Here is a 15,795-nt window from a genome sequence, read left to right as displayed (position 1 = left end):
AAAAATTAAATCTTAAAACTACTTTATTTCTTCTTCTTGTTATTAATATTTTGTTGTTAAGAGCAAATTGTTGAAAGACAAATTAATAATTAAAAAAAAATGTTTTGTTTTTTAAAGAGATGAATTCAAAACATTATTCATATTCATTCTATTATGTGTAGTATAGTTTCATGTTGTTGTTGTTGTATTGTATATAGTTGATAATAGTTAATATAATAATAATAATATATTGAAGTAGCAGTACTTCAATATTGGGCATCGCGTGTACTTAGAGGCACGAATTCTCACACCGCAGCTCTCACCTGCCTTCGAGCCCCATAAATACACTAACAAGTTTCAAAGATTTCAAACATATATGTGGGATTTGTTTTTGTTGTTTTTCATTTCATGTTGTAAATAAAGTGCAGTTATATTCTGAGCAAAATCTAACAAATATATGAGTTCAGTGTCGAGATGATGAGAATTTTTCAAAATTTGTATATCTATACGTAGTGTAGAGTAGTCATCATCATCATCGAGCTTTTGTGATTCCGTTTGTCTTAGCTGGGTATTAAAAAAAAGCAATGTTTAATAAACTTCTTCCTCCATGGAGAAATCCGAGGTGTCGCCAGCATATAAGGAACTAGAAAAGAAAAACATAAACAAATATATTATTAGTTAGGTAATTGAAAAAATGTTAATAATAAAATATTTTTAAATAATTTCAAATTGGCCTATACTGTTTGCCCTATTCTACAGAATTCTTTTGTTTGGTGACCTATAGTGGAATTTTATGAAGAATATTTCCTTCATTGGAATCAATCCCTCAAATAGAAGCAGATTGGAAAATTTTGCAACAAATCGAAAATAACCTAAAAAATACGTTTCCCCTTGGACAACACATTTGTTTGTGATATTTATCGCGTTATTTACAACATCTACAGATTTATTTTGTTTGGGGACCTATAGTGAAATTTGATGTAGAATATTTCTTCCATTGGAATCAACCACCTAAAATTAAGTGTTGTGTTTAATTTTGGTTCTTTTGGAAAATAACCTAGGAACTCCAACATAGCTTTGTTAATAATAAAACCAAAAATAAATAATATTCGAAATTATACATTATTTTATTATTAATACTTACTTAACAGCACGACACGTAAAGAAGACAATTCGCTTCAATTTCTTGTTGTAGAAGAAATAATTGAATGACCATAGACAACCGGGTTCACCAAATGGATCGGAACTCAAATCTGGATTATAACTGTAAATGTCACATTCTTGTAAATTGATTTCATCATCAATTGCCGACCATAAAGGTTGACGCAAAGCCTGATATTGATCGCCAGCCAATGCAGAGAGATTTGAATGTACGGAATTCATAACCCATTGCAATGAGGGTTCTTTGCTGAATTCATGACTCTGAAAAATAGAAAGAAAGAAAACATTATTATATAGTAGGGACAAGAAAATTTAATAAAAATAAAATGAAAGGTGAAATAAACAGTAAGGTGAAAATTAAACCAATTTAAATTATATTACATATATTTTCCATGATATCTAAATATCTACAGATTTCTATTGTTCGGTGACCTATAGTGAAATTTGATGTAGAATAAATCTTCCTTTGGAATCGAGTTGCTAAAATAAAGTTTTGTTGAAAATTCTGCTACAAATCGAAATTAACCTAAAAATCCAATTTTCCACTATGCACAAGTTTTATTTATTACATTTAATTTGGTATACATAACAGCTACAAATTTATTTTTTTTTTTTTTTTGGAGACCTATAGTGAAATTTGTTGTAGAATATATCTTCCTTTGGAATCGAGTTGCTAAAATAAAGTTTTATTGAAAATTCAGCTAGAAATCGAAATTAACCTAAAAATCCCATTTTTCCGTGTACACAAATTTTGTTGGTTACATTTATTTTGGTTTATATAATAGCTACAGATTTCTATTGTTCGGTGACCTATAGTGAAATTTGATGTAGCATATTTCTTTCTTTGGAAACGAGTTCCTAAATGAACTTTTGTTGAAAATTCTGCTACAAATTGAAATGAAGTTAAAAAATTCCCATTTTTCCATAATCAAAAATTTTATTTGATATATTTATTTTATTATATATAATAGCTACAAATTTCTTTTGTTCGGGGACCTATAGTGAAATTTGATGTAGAATATATCTTCCTTTGGAATCAAGTCTCTAAATTGGAATTATGTGACAAATTTTGCCACAAATCGAAATTAACCTAAAAATCCCATTTTTCCATGTACACAAATTTTGCTGATTCCATTTATTTTGGTATATATAATAGCTATAGATGTCTTTTGTTCGGGGACCTATAGTGAAATATGATGTATAATATTTCTTTCTTTAGAATCGAATTGCTAAAATAAAGTTTTATTGAAAATTCTGCTACAAATCGAAATTAACCTAAAAAATCCCATTTTTCCATTAAACAAATTTTGTTGGTTATATTTATTTTGGTATATATAATAGCTACAGATTCCATTTGTTCGGTGGCCTATAGTGAAATTTGATGTAGAATATTTCTTCCTTTGGAATCAAGTTCCTAAATTTATTATTATGGGAAATTTTGCTATAAATGAAAATAACCTAAATTTTTGCAATGATTAAGAATAATCTTTGTATGGTGGGTCTTTGGAAATAAAAATATTGATTATTGGGTATTAAAAGAGAGTAAATTTTCTTTTCAAAACAAAGAAATTCCCACATACACATACTAGCTTAACAAGTTATGTTTTTTTAATTTGTTTATTTTGAGTAAATATAGGTTAATGTGCGTTTCACAAGACAGATACCAAAGAAAGGAATATATAGATTTCCTCAAAAGACACAGACAATGTTTGCCACAATACCTAACCACATACACACATTGCCATACATATATAAATACTATAATGTATTGTTCTTGTTGTTCTAATTTGTTTGTCAATATTATTAAAAGCAAAAATAAAAGAGGCAAACAAATAACCACCAACAAAAAAAAAAAATAAAAAACAAAACAATAATTCTTTTTAGCAGACTACAGAATAAGTACCCAGCTGATTTTTTGTATATTTCCATTTGCTATTTTTATTATTATTATATTTGTTTTGACATTGAATAAAGGCATATAGCAACAACAACCATGACGAGACAGTCGAAAAGCTAGCTAAGTGTGTGAGATAAAAGCAAAAATTGTTGTTACTTTTTTTGGCAAAATCTCAAAACAACAAATGGTTTGTTTAAAAAAAAACAATCTGAAGATTTTGTTTTGAAAACAAGAACAGCAGCAGAACTGCCACCTAGTATCTAGTATAACAAATAGTTACGCAAAACGAATTTTGTTTTCCTCTCTTCTCAGACGTAGATTGTTGTTCCAATTTGTTTGCAAAATCCAATTAACCAAATTTTCAAAACACAATTATGTTTTAATTATATAATTCAATATAAATTGTAGAAAAACGAAACTTCCCTAATTGAACATGAAGAGAATTTATAACAAAGAAAAGACCAGTTCATTTACCGATCGGCCTTGTTATCACACTGTAAATAAATAAATGAAAAGCTAATAAATAAAAAAATACCAAGTCAATATTAGAGCCCAACCCCGGCCAACGGAGTATGTGGTCATCGAATTAATATTCCCGCCTAAAAAATTAAGTTCACCTTGTTTCTTGTTTTCCCCATATATCGAGGTAGTTTTTTTTTTTTTTTTGTACAGTAGAAGACAAAAGTTTGAACAAAAACCAAGCACAAGCACGTTTTATAGTATTATGTCGACCATATGTGTGTAGCCAAGTGATAAGAGAATCATCACGTGACAAAAAAAAAAAAAACTGGCATGAAATGTGTGTAGGAAGACAGGCAGGGCAGGGGTAGGGGTCGATATCTTGTAAAGACAGTGGAACAAAATGAAGAATGAAGGAAGGTGACCAAATTTCAATTAAAATAAAAAATGTCCAACTACCCAAATTGTTCAACATATTTTCCATGCTATATATTACAACTACACATTTTTGTTGTTCGGCGAACTATAGTGAAATTTGATGTAGAATTTTTTTTCCATTGGAGTCAAGTGGCTAAAATGAAGTTTTGTGGGAAATTTTGATAAAAAAATCGAAAATAACCTAAAAAATCCCATTTTTCCATATACACAAATTTTGTTGGTTATATTTATTTTGGTATATATAATAGCTGCAGATTTCTTTTGTTCGGTGACCTATAGTGAAATTTAATGTAGAATTACTCTTCCTTTGGAAACGAGTTGCTAAAATGAAGTTTTGTAAAATTTTGCTACAAATCGAAAATAACCTAAAAAATTCCATTTTTTTATATTCGCAAATTGTTAGTCATATTTTTCCCGGTATATATAATAGCTGCACATTTCTTTTGTTCGGTGACCTACAGTGAAATATTATGTAGAATATATCTTCCTTTGGAAACGAGTTGCTAAAATTAAGTTTTGTTGAAAATTCTGCTACAAATCGAAAATAACCTAAAAAAAAAACAATTTTTTCAAGTAACATAATTGTTGGTGATATTTAGTATGTAAATTATTTTAAATGTAGATTAATTCTTTCTTTGAAACCAAGCCTCTAAAATGAAGCTGTGTTGAAAATTCCTTTGCTAATTAAAAATAACCTAAAAATCGTATTTTTCCATCTAACCCAATTGTTAGACAGATTTTTCATATTAAATATTATATCTACAGATTTCTTTTGTTTGGCGGCCTATAGTGGAATTTAATGTAGAATATATCTTTCTTTCGAATCAAGACCCTAAAATGAAGTTTTCGTTAAAATTTCCATATAAATCGAAAAAAAAATAAAAATCTTATTTTCTTCAAAAAAGCAGAACTTGTGGTTATTCTCCGATTGTCACACCCAGACTAGTAAGATCTCTCAATAAAAAAATATAAGTGCTAAAAAACAACAACAACAAATTTTAACTATACAAATTTTGTGTCATTGTATTTTTTATACGTGAGTGAAATTTTTTGTTTATTAACTACGCTCCTCAATCCGTATTCCCAACATTCGAAAAAACAAAATATTCTTAAAAGCGGAACAATTCAATACAACAATAACAATAAGAAAATAAACTATCTGAATAATCAAGTCACGTATTATAAATAGCCATATTTAGCCTTCCTTAGTCGTTCCGTCGTTTGTTTGTTTCGCCCCTCTTCAACTATATGACAGACATTCTTATCTATGTTTACTTCAAAGTTTAAAAAGAAAACAAGGGATTGTTTTGTATTTTTTGAAAAAACAAAAGGAAAATCATATTCTGAATCATCACAAATGTTCGGAGTATAAGTTATCAGTTTTCTGGAAATTCGCAAATAAAGATTATGGGTGTTTTTATGTGTCATAATTAGTTTTGAAGGGGACGAATAGTCATAAGAGGACATAAAATGAAAAATAATGCAAGTAAATAACCAAAATAACCTAAAAGAAAAAAGTTTTTACTTCTATCCAAAATTGTTGGTTAGGTTTCTATTGTTCGGTGACCCATAATGGAATTTGATGTAGAATAAATATCTTTTTACGTGTAAGCAAATTGTTCGTCACATTTTTCGTGATATCTATTATAGCTACAGTTTTCTTTTGTTCGTTGACCCATAGTGAAATTTGATGTGGAATAATTCTTCCTTTGGTATCGGGATCCTAAAATGACATCTTAAAAATTGTTGGTATATAACGAAAATAAACTAAAATATCCTATTTTTAATCCTATCCAAATTTGTAGTTTAGGTTTTTCATGACATCTATAATAGATACATGTTTCTTTTGTTCCATTACCCATAATGGAATTTGGCGTAGATTAATTCTTCCCTTGGGATCGAGATCCTAAAATGATACCTTTTTAAAATTTTTGGTATATAACGAAAATAACCTAAAATTTTCTATTTTTAATCCTAACCAATTTGTTGGTCAGGGTTTTCATCACATCTATAACAGCTACAGATTTCTTTTCTTCGTTGACCCATAGTAGAATTTTATGTAGAATAATTCTTCCTTTGGAATCGAGATCCTAAAATAACACCTTGTTAAAAATGTTGGTATAGGTATAACAAAAATAACCTAAAATATCTTATTTTTAATCCTATCCAAATTGTTGGTTAGGTTTTTCATAATATCTATAATAGCTACAGGTTCCCTTTGTTCGATGACCCATAATAGAATTTGATGTAGAATAATTCTTCCTTTGAAATCGAGATTCTAAAAATCAAGCTTTGTTTGAAATGTTGATACAAATTGAAAATAACCTAAAAATAATATTTTTAATTGGTTAGAAAATTTTTAGTCACGCTTGTTCACGATACCTATTGCATCTACATATTTCTTTTGTTCGGTGACCCATAGTGAAATTTGATGTAGAATAATTCTTCTATTAGAATCGAACTCCTAAAATAAAGTTTTGATGGTATTTTTGCTAAAAATCTAAAATAATTTAAAAATTCCATTATTCCATAGATCCAATTTGTATGGTCATATTTTTCATATTAGGTTCCTTTTAATTCATATCAGGTTCCTTTTAACTCTCATTATATGAAATGTAAAAAAAAAGAAAATGAAATTATTAAGACTAAAAGTATTCACATTGTGTCGTCTTACCTTAGCATCTGAGAAATCATAATCCGGTTCGAATGATGCATTCAATGTTGCAATCAAATGGAATAGGGTTTTACGTGATATGGTATCACACAAGATGACACCCTCATCCCCCGATTGGCTATTATTGCGATGAAAATTTGGCGATAAATCAGCCAATGTCTGTGGTGGCGATAAAGCCTGCAAATCATGTGGACCATAGCCATGAGTTTCCGATGTGAAACGTTTATACAGACTTTTATCGGCTGCAACCATTTTACATGAATACGATTCAATGCGTCCAAAGATGGTGCTGCTGCCCGAACCAATGGACAGAGCATTGTTGATCGCCTCGAAACGTGAACTTTCCAGGAGTTTCATTTTGACAACTTCTATAAGTAATCAAGAGATGAGATTTTACGTTCCAGGTAAAATCTTAAACAGGCTTTCCGTCTTCTTTAGATCTTCTCTGTTATTGTTCAAGAGTGCTGATCCACTTTCAATAAAGATATGTTTTGTTTTGGGTTTATTCTCCTTTATGTTTGTAAAGTGGTGTTCCTTTCTTCTTTTTTGGAAATATTCTTGTTCTGTTTGAAATCTTTTATTTTTGCTTTTGTCTTAACGATGCATATAAGCTTAACAATCCTAAGTTAAGAGAGGGACACACGACGACCTTTTTTTGTAATATTAAAGGTGCTCAAAATTTCAAGAGGTCGTTGCTGGGTCACACTCCTTAAGCTTGGAGACATATAAATATCGGTTGTGAGCAAATGCTGAATCTTGATCTGGCACAAATGCTCTGGTTCATTATCGTTTGGCCGGCAACGGGTGTCGTCACTTGTTGTTGTTGTTGCCAATTGTTGAAGTTTCTGAACATGGTCGAGGGGTGTACCAGAATTCTTCTTTTCTTCACACCGGCTCTGTTGTCCTTTATGCTCGAAATTCTACGGTTAATGGCTGCGGATGATCTTTGTTGGGGTTCTTGTTGCTGTCTGAGTTGTTGTTGTTCTTGTTGTTGTTGCTGAGTAAACATTACACTAATGCCTGGCCACCGAATATACCGGAATTCTATATTTCTAAACACACACAAAATTCTAATTGGAAAATGAAAAATCTTGTTTTGTTTTGCTTGCTGTGCTGTTGTTGCTATGGTTGACGGCGGCGCTGAGTGGTGGTGGTGATTGTTCGCTTGTTTGAGCTTGTAGGCTTTTTCAAAATGGCGTCAACGTTAGTTTGTCTATATATGGAGGAAACACAAAGTACAACAACTGCCCTTGGTTTCAACAGTCCAGGAGAAAAAATTTTGTTAAATGATTCACAAATTTCTTTGTTTTTCTTGTTGTTGTGTTACTAAGCTGCCCTGTTTGAGCTTGCTTTCTTTTTGTTTACTAGTAAACAAGTGATGATTATTCAATCAGTAGTAGTTTTTTTGTGTTTTCTTTTCGTTTGTATTTTTCGAAAACACTTCCAGCGCCTTATTTCACTTTAATTTTGTTTGCCACTTTTTTTCTCTTTTGTTTAAAACACACTATCACTGTGTTTTATAAACGTTCTTCTTCAAAATCCATATCAAACATATTTGCTAATAATCGTAATAAATACATTCTCGTAGCTTTTAATGAAATCACCTCAATTATGTAAAAAAATATACGATGATCCGAATAGGAGATTTTTTTCTTTTTTATTTTTCTTTCGCTTTTCACAAATATTGTAGCACTTCCGTATTGACGTTTTGCAATAAACCCAAAAAAGATTATCGATTGCGTTTGCTTGTTTTTCTTTGAAACTTTTTTCTTTAAAAAATAATTTATTTATAGATTATCTTCTTAGATCCGAATATTTCTTTGTATGTTGAGAGGAGCTGGTTTTCTGTATAACTGTATAGCGCTTTATATGTCGACATAATGAAGAAAAATAAAAAACGTTCCACTTGCCAACGAATGGGAGAGACGACAAAATGGCAGATAATGAAGACCTCAAAGTATGACCCTGTAGGAAATTTCCATAGCAATCACTACTGACCCTCTATTGACATTGTCACCAGTACTACTATTAACCGACTATACCCGACTATTGACATTTAACATATGTTAGGTCACAGGGTCAGTAAATCTTCTATAACTTATTTTGCTCAAATTTAAATTAATTATCCTATTGCTTTTTTTCTATTTCAACTTGCATTTTGCACATGTCTGTCCAATGTCGCCTGCTCAATTGGCTGTTAACATAACCAATGCTTCTTCTTATTACATGATAACATGAAAAAAGGAATCGATTTCATTTTTCTCTTTTTCTTTCTTTACAGAAATATTTTATTTATAGAATATGTCACTCTAAGCTGAAAGGAGCTGGTTTTTATTTATTATTATTATTTTTTAATTACAGTTTTGCGCAGTTTTTGTAATGATGTGTAGACGAGCCAGTTAAGCAAACGATTAATTGACACAAATCGATAACACACTATCGGTTGTTATTGACACAAGCAAACTACAAAGTCAGCCAATTGGAAAATGGCAACAAGTCAAGGCAACAAGGGGTAACTAGGTCGACTTTTGTTTAATCGTTTATTTAATAAATAAATGCACAAAAAAAAAACAAAAAATACAATAAAATAATTTGAAAATATTAGAAATAATATATAATGTATAAGACCAGGAAAAAGTAATATTAAACACGCCTCTTAGAGCCTCCTAAAAATTATTTTAATAATCTATGACTTCTAAAGACCTCGGAAAATTTATTAAGAAAAATTATATATTCTAGAGACTCTGGAAAAAAGATTGTATACAAAAATCTAGATATTGTAAAGATCTTGAAATAAAATATTTAAAAAAAATCCACCCCTTCAAAATCTAGGTTTTTAAAGGCCTTGAAAAATTAATTTCAAAACTCCATATAATTTATTAAGAAAAAATATATATTCTAGAGACTCTGGAAAAAAGATTGTATACAAAAAATCTAGATATTGTAAAGATCTTGAAATAAAATATTTAAAAAAAATCCACGCCTTCAAAATCTAGAATTTTAAAGACCTTGAAAAATTAATTTCAAAACTCCATATAATGCATGGATTTTTTAAATAGTTTTTTGGAGACCTAGGCTACGTTTACATTTAACCGGATTTCGTTAACTCAGTGGGTTTCAATTGTCAATTCCTTTGCATATATGTCAAATAAATCCTCATAAAGTAGGTTAACCCGGTAAAAAGTTCTAATGTATATGCCGTTCTACATGGATTTATTACATAAAAATCTGAGTTTCTAAAGTTGTCTCCATTGTTCAATACTACACTTCAACAGTAATCTAAATTCGAATTCTCAGGATTCAACCAATCCAAATTATTTCACCTTTGGAACTTTTCATGCTCATAAGTAAACATTTCTTAAACTACATCAATCCTATAGTTTAACAATAATTATATTTTCACCATAGTCCAAATTGTATCAAATTTAGTACTTTTTGTACTCATAAGTACGAATTTCCAAATGTACCTCAACCCTGCTTTCAAATAGTGATCGTATGTCCAAATTTAAGAATTCCAGCTCTGCCTGTTCATTAAAAACCAAATTGTACGATATTTGGTACCATTCTGTACTTTTCGTACCCACATTCTAAAACCTATCTCAATATTCTAAACCTGATTTCAAATAGAAATCGTAAGTCAAAATTTAAGAATTCCAGCTCTGTCTATTCACCAAATTGTAGCAGATTTCGTTCCATTCTGTATCCATATTCCAAACCCATATCAATAATACACTCCCACAGTAACCTAAGTTGCAACTTTCAGGATTTGAGTTCTACCCGTTAATGTTTTTTTTTTCACTACTCAATATTTCTTATGTATATCTCAATATTTTTTTTCTTTCTAATTTATTCATAACACCTTAATGCTTTCCATTTCACAAAGGTCATGGCCCATAGAATACCTTTCACAAACGTAACATATACAAATTGCTTCTTTACAATAACACCGAAATCCAATAACACGAAGAAAAAAATATTCGAATCTTCAATTGGCATACGATTTCATTTACATGGAATGTAAACAAAACAACAATTCTCAAGTATTTTGAAATATTTTACAATCGAAGATGATGAAGAAGACGAAGAAGTACATTGTCTTTCGATTTTTTGTGTATTTCCAGAGAGCAATAAATTTACTTCCCATTAAAGAAGTGAAGTTGTCTAATTGGAGAAAAAGAAAAAAATCCAAAGAATAACAATGGAACTATAAAATGAGCAGGGCAATTGTTTACATCTTCTTTATTTACATCCAACAAGAAAATATACAAAACATTTAATTATAGGGAGAAAAAGTTAATTAAGTTACAAAATTAGTACAAAGAAAAAAGATTGACATAGGTCAGGTGTGGATTTTTTTAAATAATTTTTTCCGGCGTAGATTTTTTAAAAAATTATTAAAAAATTTAAATAATTATTTCAGAAATCCACGCCATATATAGACCCTCACAAAAAATTAGTTGAAAAATCCACGCCTTTTGAAGACCTCAGAAAAAATTATTTAAAAAATCTACGCCGAAAAAAAATTTATTTGCAATAAAAATAAATTTGAAATTTCTAAAAATATGCTATTAAAACTTAATTTAAAGATAAAAGTTTTGGTTTAATTTTAATGCCGAGCCGGTGTTTATATATAACAAATCTCAAAAAATTATTAAATCTATTCCACTTTGGAATACTTTTAAGGAGATTGAGAGAGAGAGTGAATGAGAGAGAGAGTTGTTTATTGTGTTTTAGAGCATTAAATAACACCAATATGCATTACGGCTTAAACCATTTTGGTGTTAAAATAAAACCAAAATATTTATATTTGATACCTATTTAGGAATTAATTTAATGCCCTGTGTAATAGGTTATTTTAATTAAGAATTTGATTAATACTATTCGGAATGTTTTATATTATATAAAATATTCGGAAATGGAAGCTTTATTTTCTCTAATCGCTATTATAGTTGGCTGCTGAGATCTAATTTCGTACTCTTCAATCGGTGTGTGTAGCTACAATAAAAAGATAACCAATTAGATAATAATAACGATTTTTTTCTTCAAATTACCTGTTCAATATTAATAAAACTGTCCACTGATTTATGGATCTTAGCTCTTTTTGTTGCTCGTCCAGCAGCAGTCGACGGAAGCATCTTTAATAAATATAAAAATGGTAAGACATCGATAGATCATTCAGATAAGGCTTCCAAGCTTTGTCCTCCGACCTCATATGCTCTTTCATTTACCAAAATTTATATTTCTACCAATTATGAAATAGTCCTTTTGATTTTAATTCGTCATAGCAAAGATCAAAATTGAACAAAAGCTGTAGGGATAAAGTTAGTGAATTAAATAGGAGCTTTTTGTATGTTGTAAAAAGTGTATTATTACGAATATGGGAAAGGCCTGCAACACATTTACCTCTGTTGTAAAATATTTTATACTTGCTTTTAATGTTTCTTGCAGCTTTTCTTTCACAACCAATAGATCATCAACTAAACAATTTTGGAAAAAGTCCAGGTCTTCTTGAATAATTTACTAGTATTTTTTTCTTCGCTGCCACTTTCACTCGTTTTTTTCAGATTCTGCAGATGCTGTCGTCAACATGCGTCTCTTTAAATTATTTTTTTTAATTTTGCAACTATATAACCTGTATTAGTTTCCGGGTTATAAAATAGATCCTAAAAAGTTAACATTTTTGCCCGCCAGCCAGCCGGCCACGCGCAGACAAGTTAAGTTAATATAAAGAATATAAAAATTGAAAGCAATATAAATTTCTACTTACCTTCTTAAAATGTATGCTACTGATTGTTGAAGTTGTTTCTTCAAAGCAAAACTCCACAAAAAAAAAAACTACAGGAACTGTTCTGCCATATTATAATTTGTATGCCCAGTAAGCATTGAAAAACTGTCAAATTTATCATGGTGGATAAACAATTCCCTGAAGTATTTAAATTTGTACCATATGGTTTGAAATATTAACTATTTTGAAATTAATTTTAAGTTTATTTCCAAAGAAGTTTAAATTTAACTCCGCTAAGTTTCAAAATTAAACCAAAACTTTTTACTGTGTGCTATCTTTTCACCTGGTCAGAACTTTGTTCGTCGATTAATTGTGAGATGCTGCTGCTTCTGATTCTGTTCTAAAAGTAAATAAACAATTATCTCTATTTTTTGTTTATATTTAAGAAGAACAAAAGAACAAATCAGGAAGTAAATGGGGCTAAAATATTTTTTTCGGCAAGAAAAAAAATTGGGTACTGAGTATTTAAAGCATTGCTACTAAAAATACACGGAAATCCAAACGCTAATGTCAAACGGAAATCATTTTCGTTGAAGGTGTGAAAATTTAAAAGAGTCCGCAATGAGCTACCAATTTTTTTTTTCAATAAACAAAAGACATTTTCAAATTCTTGTGGTTTTTTTCACTTTTTAAGAAGTCATCGAATCCAAAAAATATTCCTACCCCAAAAATGTTCATCGATTTGTTTATAGAAATTCAATTTTTTTTCACAATTACAATTCCAATGATTTATTTACATAAATACAACAACAACAAGACATTTAATTGTTGTTGTTCTTGTTTTACTTACATGTATTAGTGGCTGCCTGCGTCAATTACTAATGTATTAACCCCAAAAGAGAAATGAGTAGTGTTTACAACTCTTTTATTTTTGTTGTTGTTTTTCGGTTTGTGTGTTTTTTTTCGTTAAAACTACAAATCTATGTTTTTTTTTATTTTTTCGTTTTAGTTTAGTTTAAGGAATAATAAATTAAGGAATCCACAGAGTTCGTTTTACATACATAGAGAGAGAAGGAGATAAATATTAAAGAGAGACGATTCTCTCCTAACCTAGAATACATTTTTTTATTAAGTGTCCAAAACCAACCAGAGAATCAAGAGTCAGCGGCATACTTTGTCGCCGGCGTGAAAACCAAACGAAAGAGCTCGACGCAACGGGATTTCCCGTTATCAATATGAAACACTCAGGTAAACGACTGTCGCTGATTCTAGACTCTCTGGTTGTGTTTAGATTCTGAAGTGTAGACAAATTGACGTCTTGCCTTTTTTCTTATGGTAGAAGGGGAAATGTTCCAAAAAATATTTGTTTTTAATGGTTGGAAACATAAAAACGGAACTTCACTCCTGTTCTGGTAACAGCTCAGAGGCCCATACATCCTGGGGCCATCCAGTGCGTCCTTTACTTTGACGAGTTGAGGCCTGAAATTGAACGAAAAAAATTTTTTGAAATTAAATTGTGATACAATTTTAAGAATATTTTTTTTGGGGTTTTTTTAATAAATATTTTTGTTTAAATATTCTTAGAAAAAAAGATATTTTTAAATAAAAAATTATAAAAAAATATTCAAAAATTATTCATAATATTCTAAAAAAGGTACGTAAATAGACGTTGGCTTAAAAAAATATATTGAAAAATCTTTAATTTGTATACCCCACACAACTATGATGTTAGGGTATTAAAGCTTTGTACAGCCCAAGTATTTGTAACGCAGCGAAATATTGGTCCTACAGCCACCTTTAAGTACACCGATCGTCATATCTCGACTAGCTGAGTCGATCTAGACATGTGTGTCCGTACGCCCGTCTGTCCATTATAAATTGTAAAAACGATACAGGCCACAGTTATGGAACAATCTTTGCATGTAGGCCGGTAGAATGTATTCATGGAAATTCGATCCAACCTTAATGTTGTGCATTTTATGTGCTAAATCGAGCCTCTAATTCTTATTCAGAGACCGAAGAGTTAATAAAAATTCGCCACGTGGTACCAGAGGTGACAATCTTATAGATCTGATGATTCACCATCATTTTCTAGAACTTGCCTTCGTACATTTTTGCAGAAATTGTAGTTCGCCCCAAAATCTGCAAAGCATAAATCTTCTAAGTCATCTGGCCGTTTAATACAATGATCGAGCAGCCCTGATATAAAAATATCGATGGAATTACTTTCTAGAGCCAGTAATTGTTGGCGAGATTTTAAAATATAAACTCTTTGTTCTGTCCTACCGGTATTAATGTAGCTACACTAGGCATATACGTCCAAAATGAACTGTATGTCCATATTGACCCTATGTAATTCTAATATTGTGGAATTGTAATCTTCGTAGTCCGTTCTGATGTTTTCGTGTTACAAAAGAAATTGGAAATCCAATCCAATTGAAATATGAGGCCATTAGATAAATTTGCCGTTAGCATACTTTGAATTCGATCGTACGGAGACTTGTATCATTCTGTATTTTCCATGTTATCTGGAAAAGGCAGAAGGATTTCCGTCTGTGTTCCATGTTATCTGGAAAAGGCAGAAGGATTTCCGTCTGTGGCATTGGCTGTGGATATGGCATGCCGTAATGACATTTTTTTTCTCCCCTATATTCACGGGTACATGAACGGTTATTGTTGTGGAATTGTTAAGTTATGTAAGGAGCTACGATTTGTTCGGAGCTGTCAGTACTTATATATCTATAAATTCAATTATTATTGGGAATGTCGTTGAATCATTTAAATAATATTTTCGGTGCATTTTTCAATCAGTACATTCCGTGGACATCCGTGGAGATCCTCTCTGTTGAAACTCAACCCTCCAATATGCCGTTTCTGTAATCCGAGCCGAATCTGTAATCAAAATATCTCGCACATGTGGCAGAATCGCTGTGAACTAACCTTGCCTTTTCCCCAAATGTCAGATTGGATGCATCGTCCTCAGAAATGTCTATATTGTCTACCGTTTTGGACAAAATAACCAGTAGTTCGGGCCTTCTTGTTTCGACAGAATTAAAAATAATTGGTCTGTTCCGGTACTGCAAGAATCTACTTCTTTTTACTACTATAACGAATTTTCCTTTATGATATCGAAAAAAATATTAAAATCTAGTAGATTCTTGCAGTACGGGAACAGACCAAATGTTTTGGATTGTTTGCCTAATCATCTGCTTTCCAATGGGCAGGCGAAAATCACTCTCCCTTAAAAATACGATATCCCTCATCATGTCGAAAAAACGAATTTATGAAGTTTTCATTGAGTGCATTAGTAGCGGTAACATTATTTCTTCTCACAGGTATTAGATGTGGCGTTTCTTATAATTATAAGTTCTAATTTCTTATAACTGTACAACAGCTTATCAAGTCTACACGCTCGTCTGTCATAGCGGCGTTTTTCTGGACACTCTCGTTTTTTGATCCACA

The 15,795-nt window shown here is 30.6% G+C and overlaps 1 protein-coding gene across 1 annotated transcript; it reads right to left on the bottom strand.

Annotated features, from left to right (window-relative positions):
• Positions 1 to 563: 563 nt before the first annotated feature.
• LOC133322841 (repressor of RNA polymerase III transcription MAF1 homolog) lies at positions 564 to 6,965 on the bottom strand. Its single transcript, XM_061531796.1, has 3 exons — positions 6,609 to 6,965; positions 1,124 to 1,401; positions 564 to 622 (listed from the first exon to the last, which is right to left on the bottom strand). The coding sequence occupies exons 1-3, from the start codon at positions 6,963 to 6,965 to the stop codon at positions 568 to 570; spliced, it is 690 nt and encodes a 229-aa protein (XP_061387780.1). The 3' UTR covers positions 564 to 567.
• Positions 6,966 to 15,795: the final 8,830 nt, after the last annotated feature.

The sequence above is a fragment of the Musca vetustissima genome, unplaced genomic scaffold (genome assembly GCF_032173495.1).
Source record: "Musca vetustissima isolate MV318-11 ecotype Yass unplaced genomic scaffold, APGP_CSIRO_Mvet_v1 utg4338, whole genome shotgun sequence".
Lineage (NCBI taxonomy): Eukaryota > Metazoa > Arthropoda > Insecta > Diptera > Muscidae > Musca > Musca vetustissima.
Note: the sequence above shows the minus strand (reverse complement) of the source record. Positions and strands in the feature narration are given on the sequence as shown.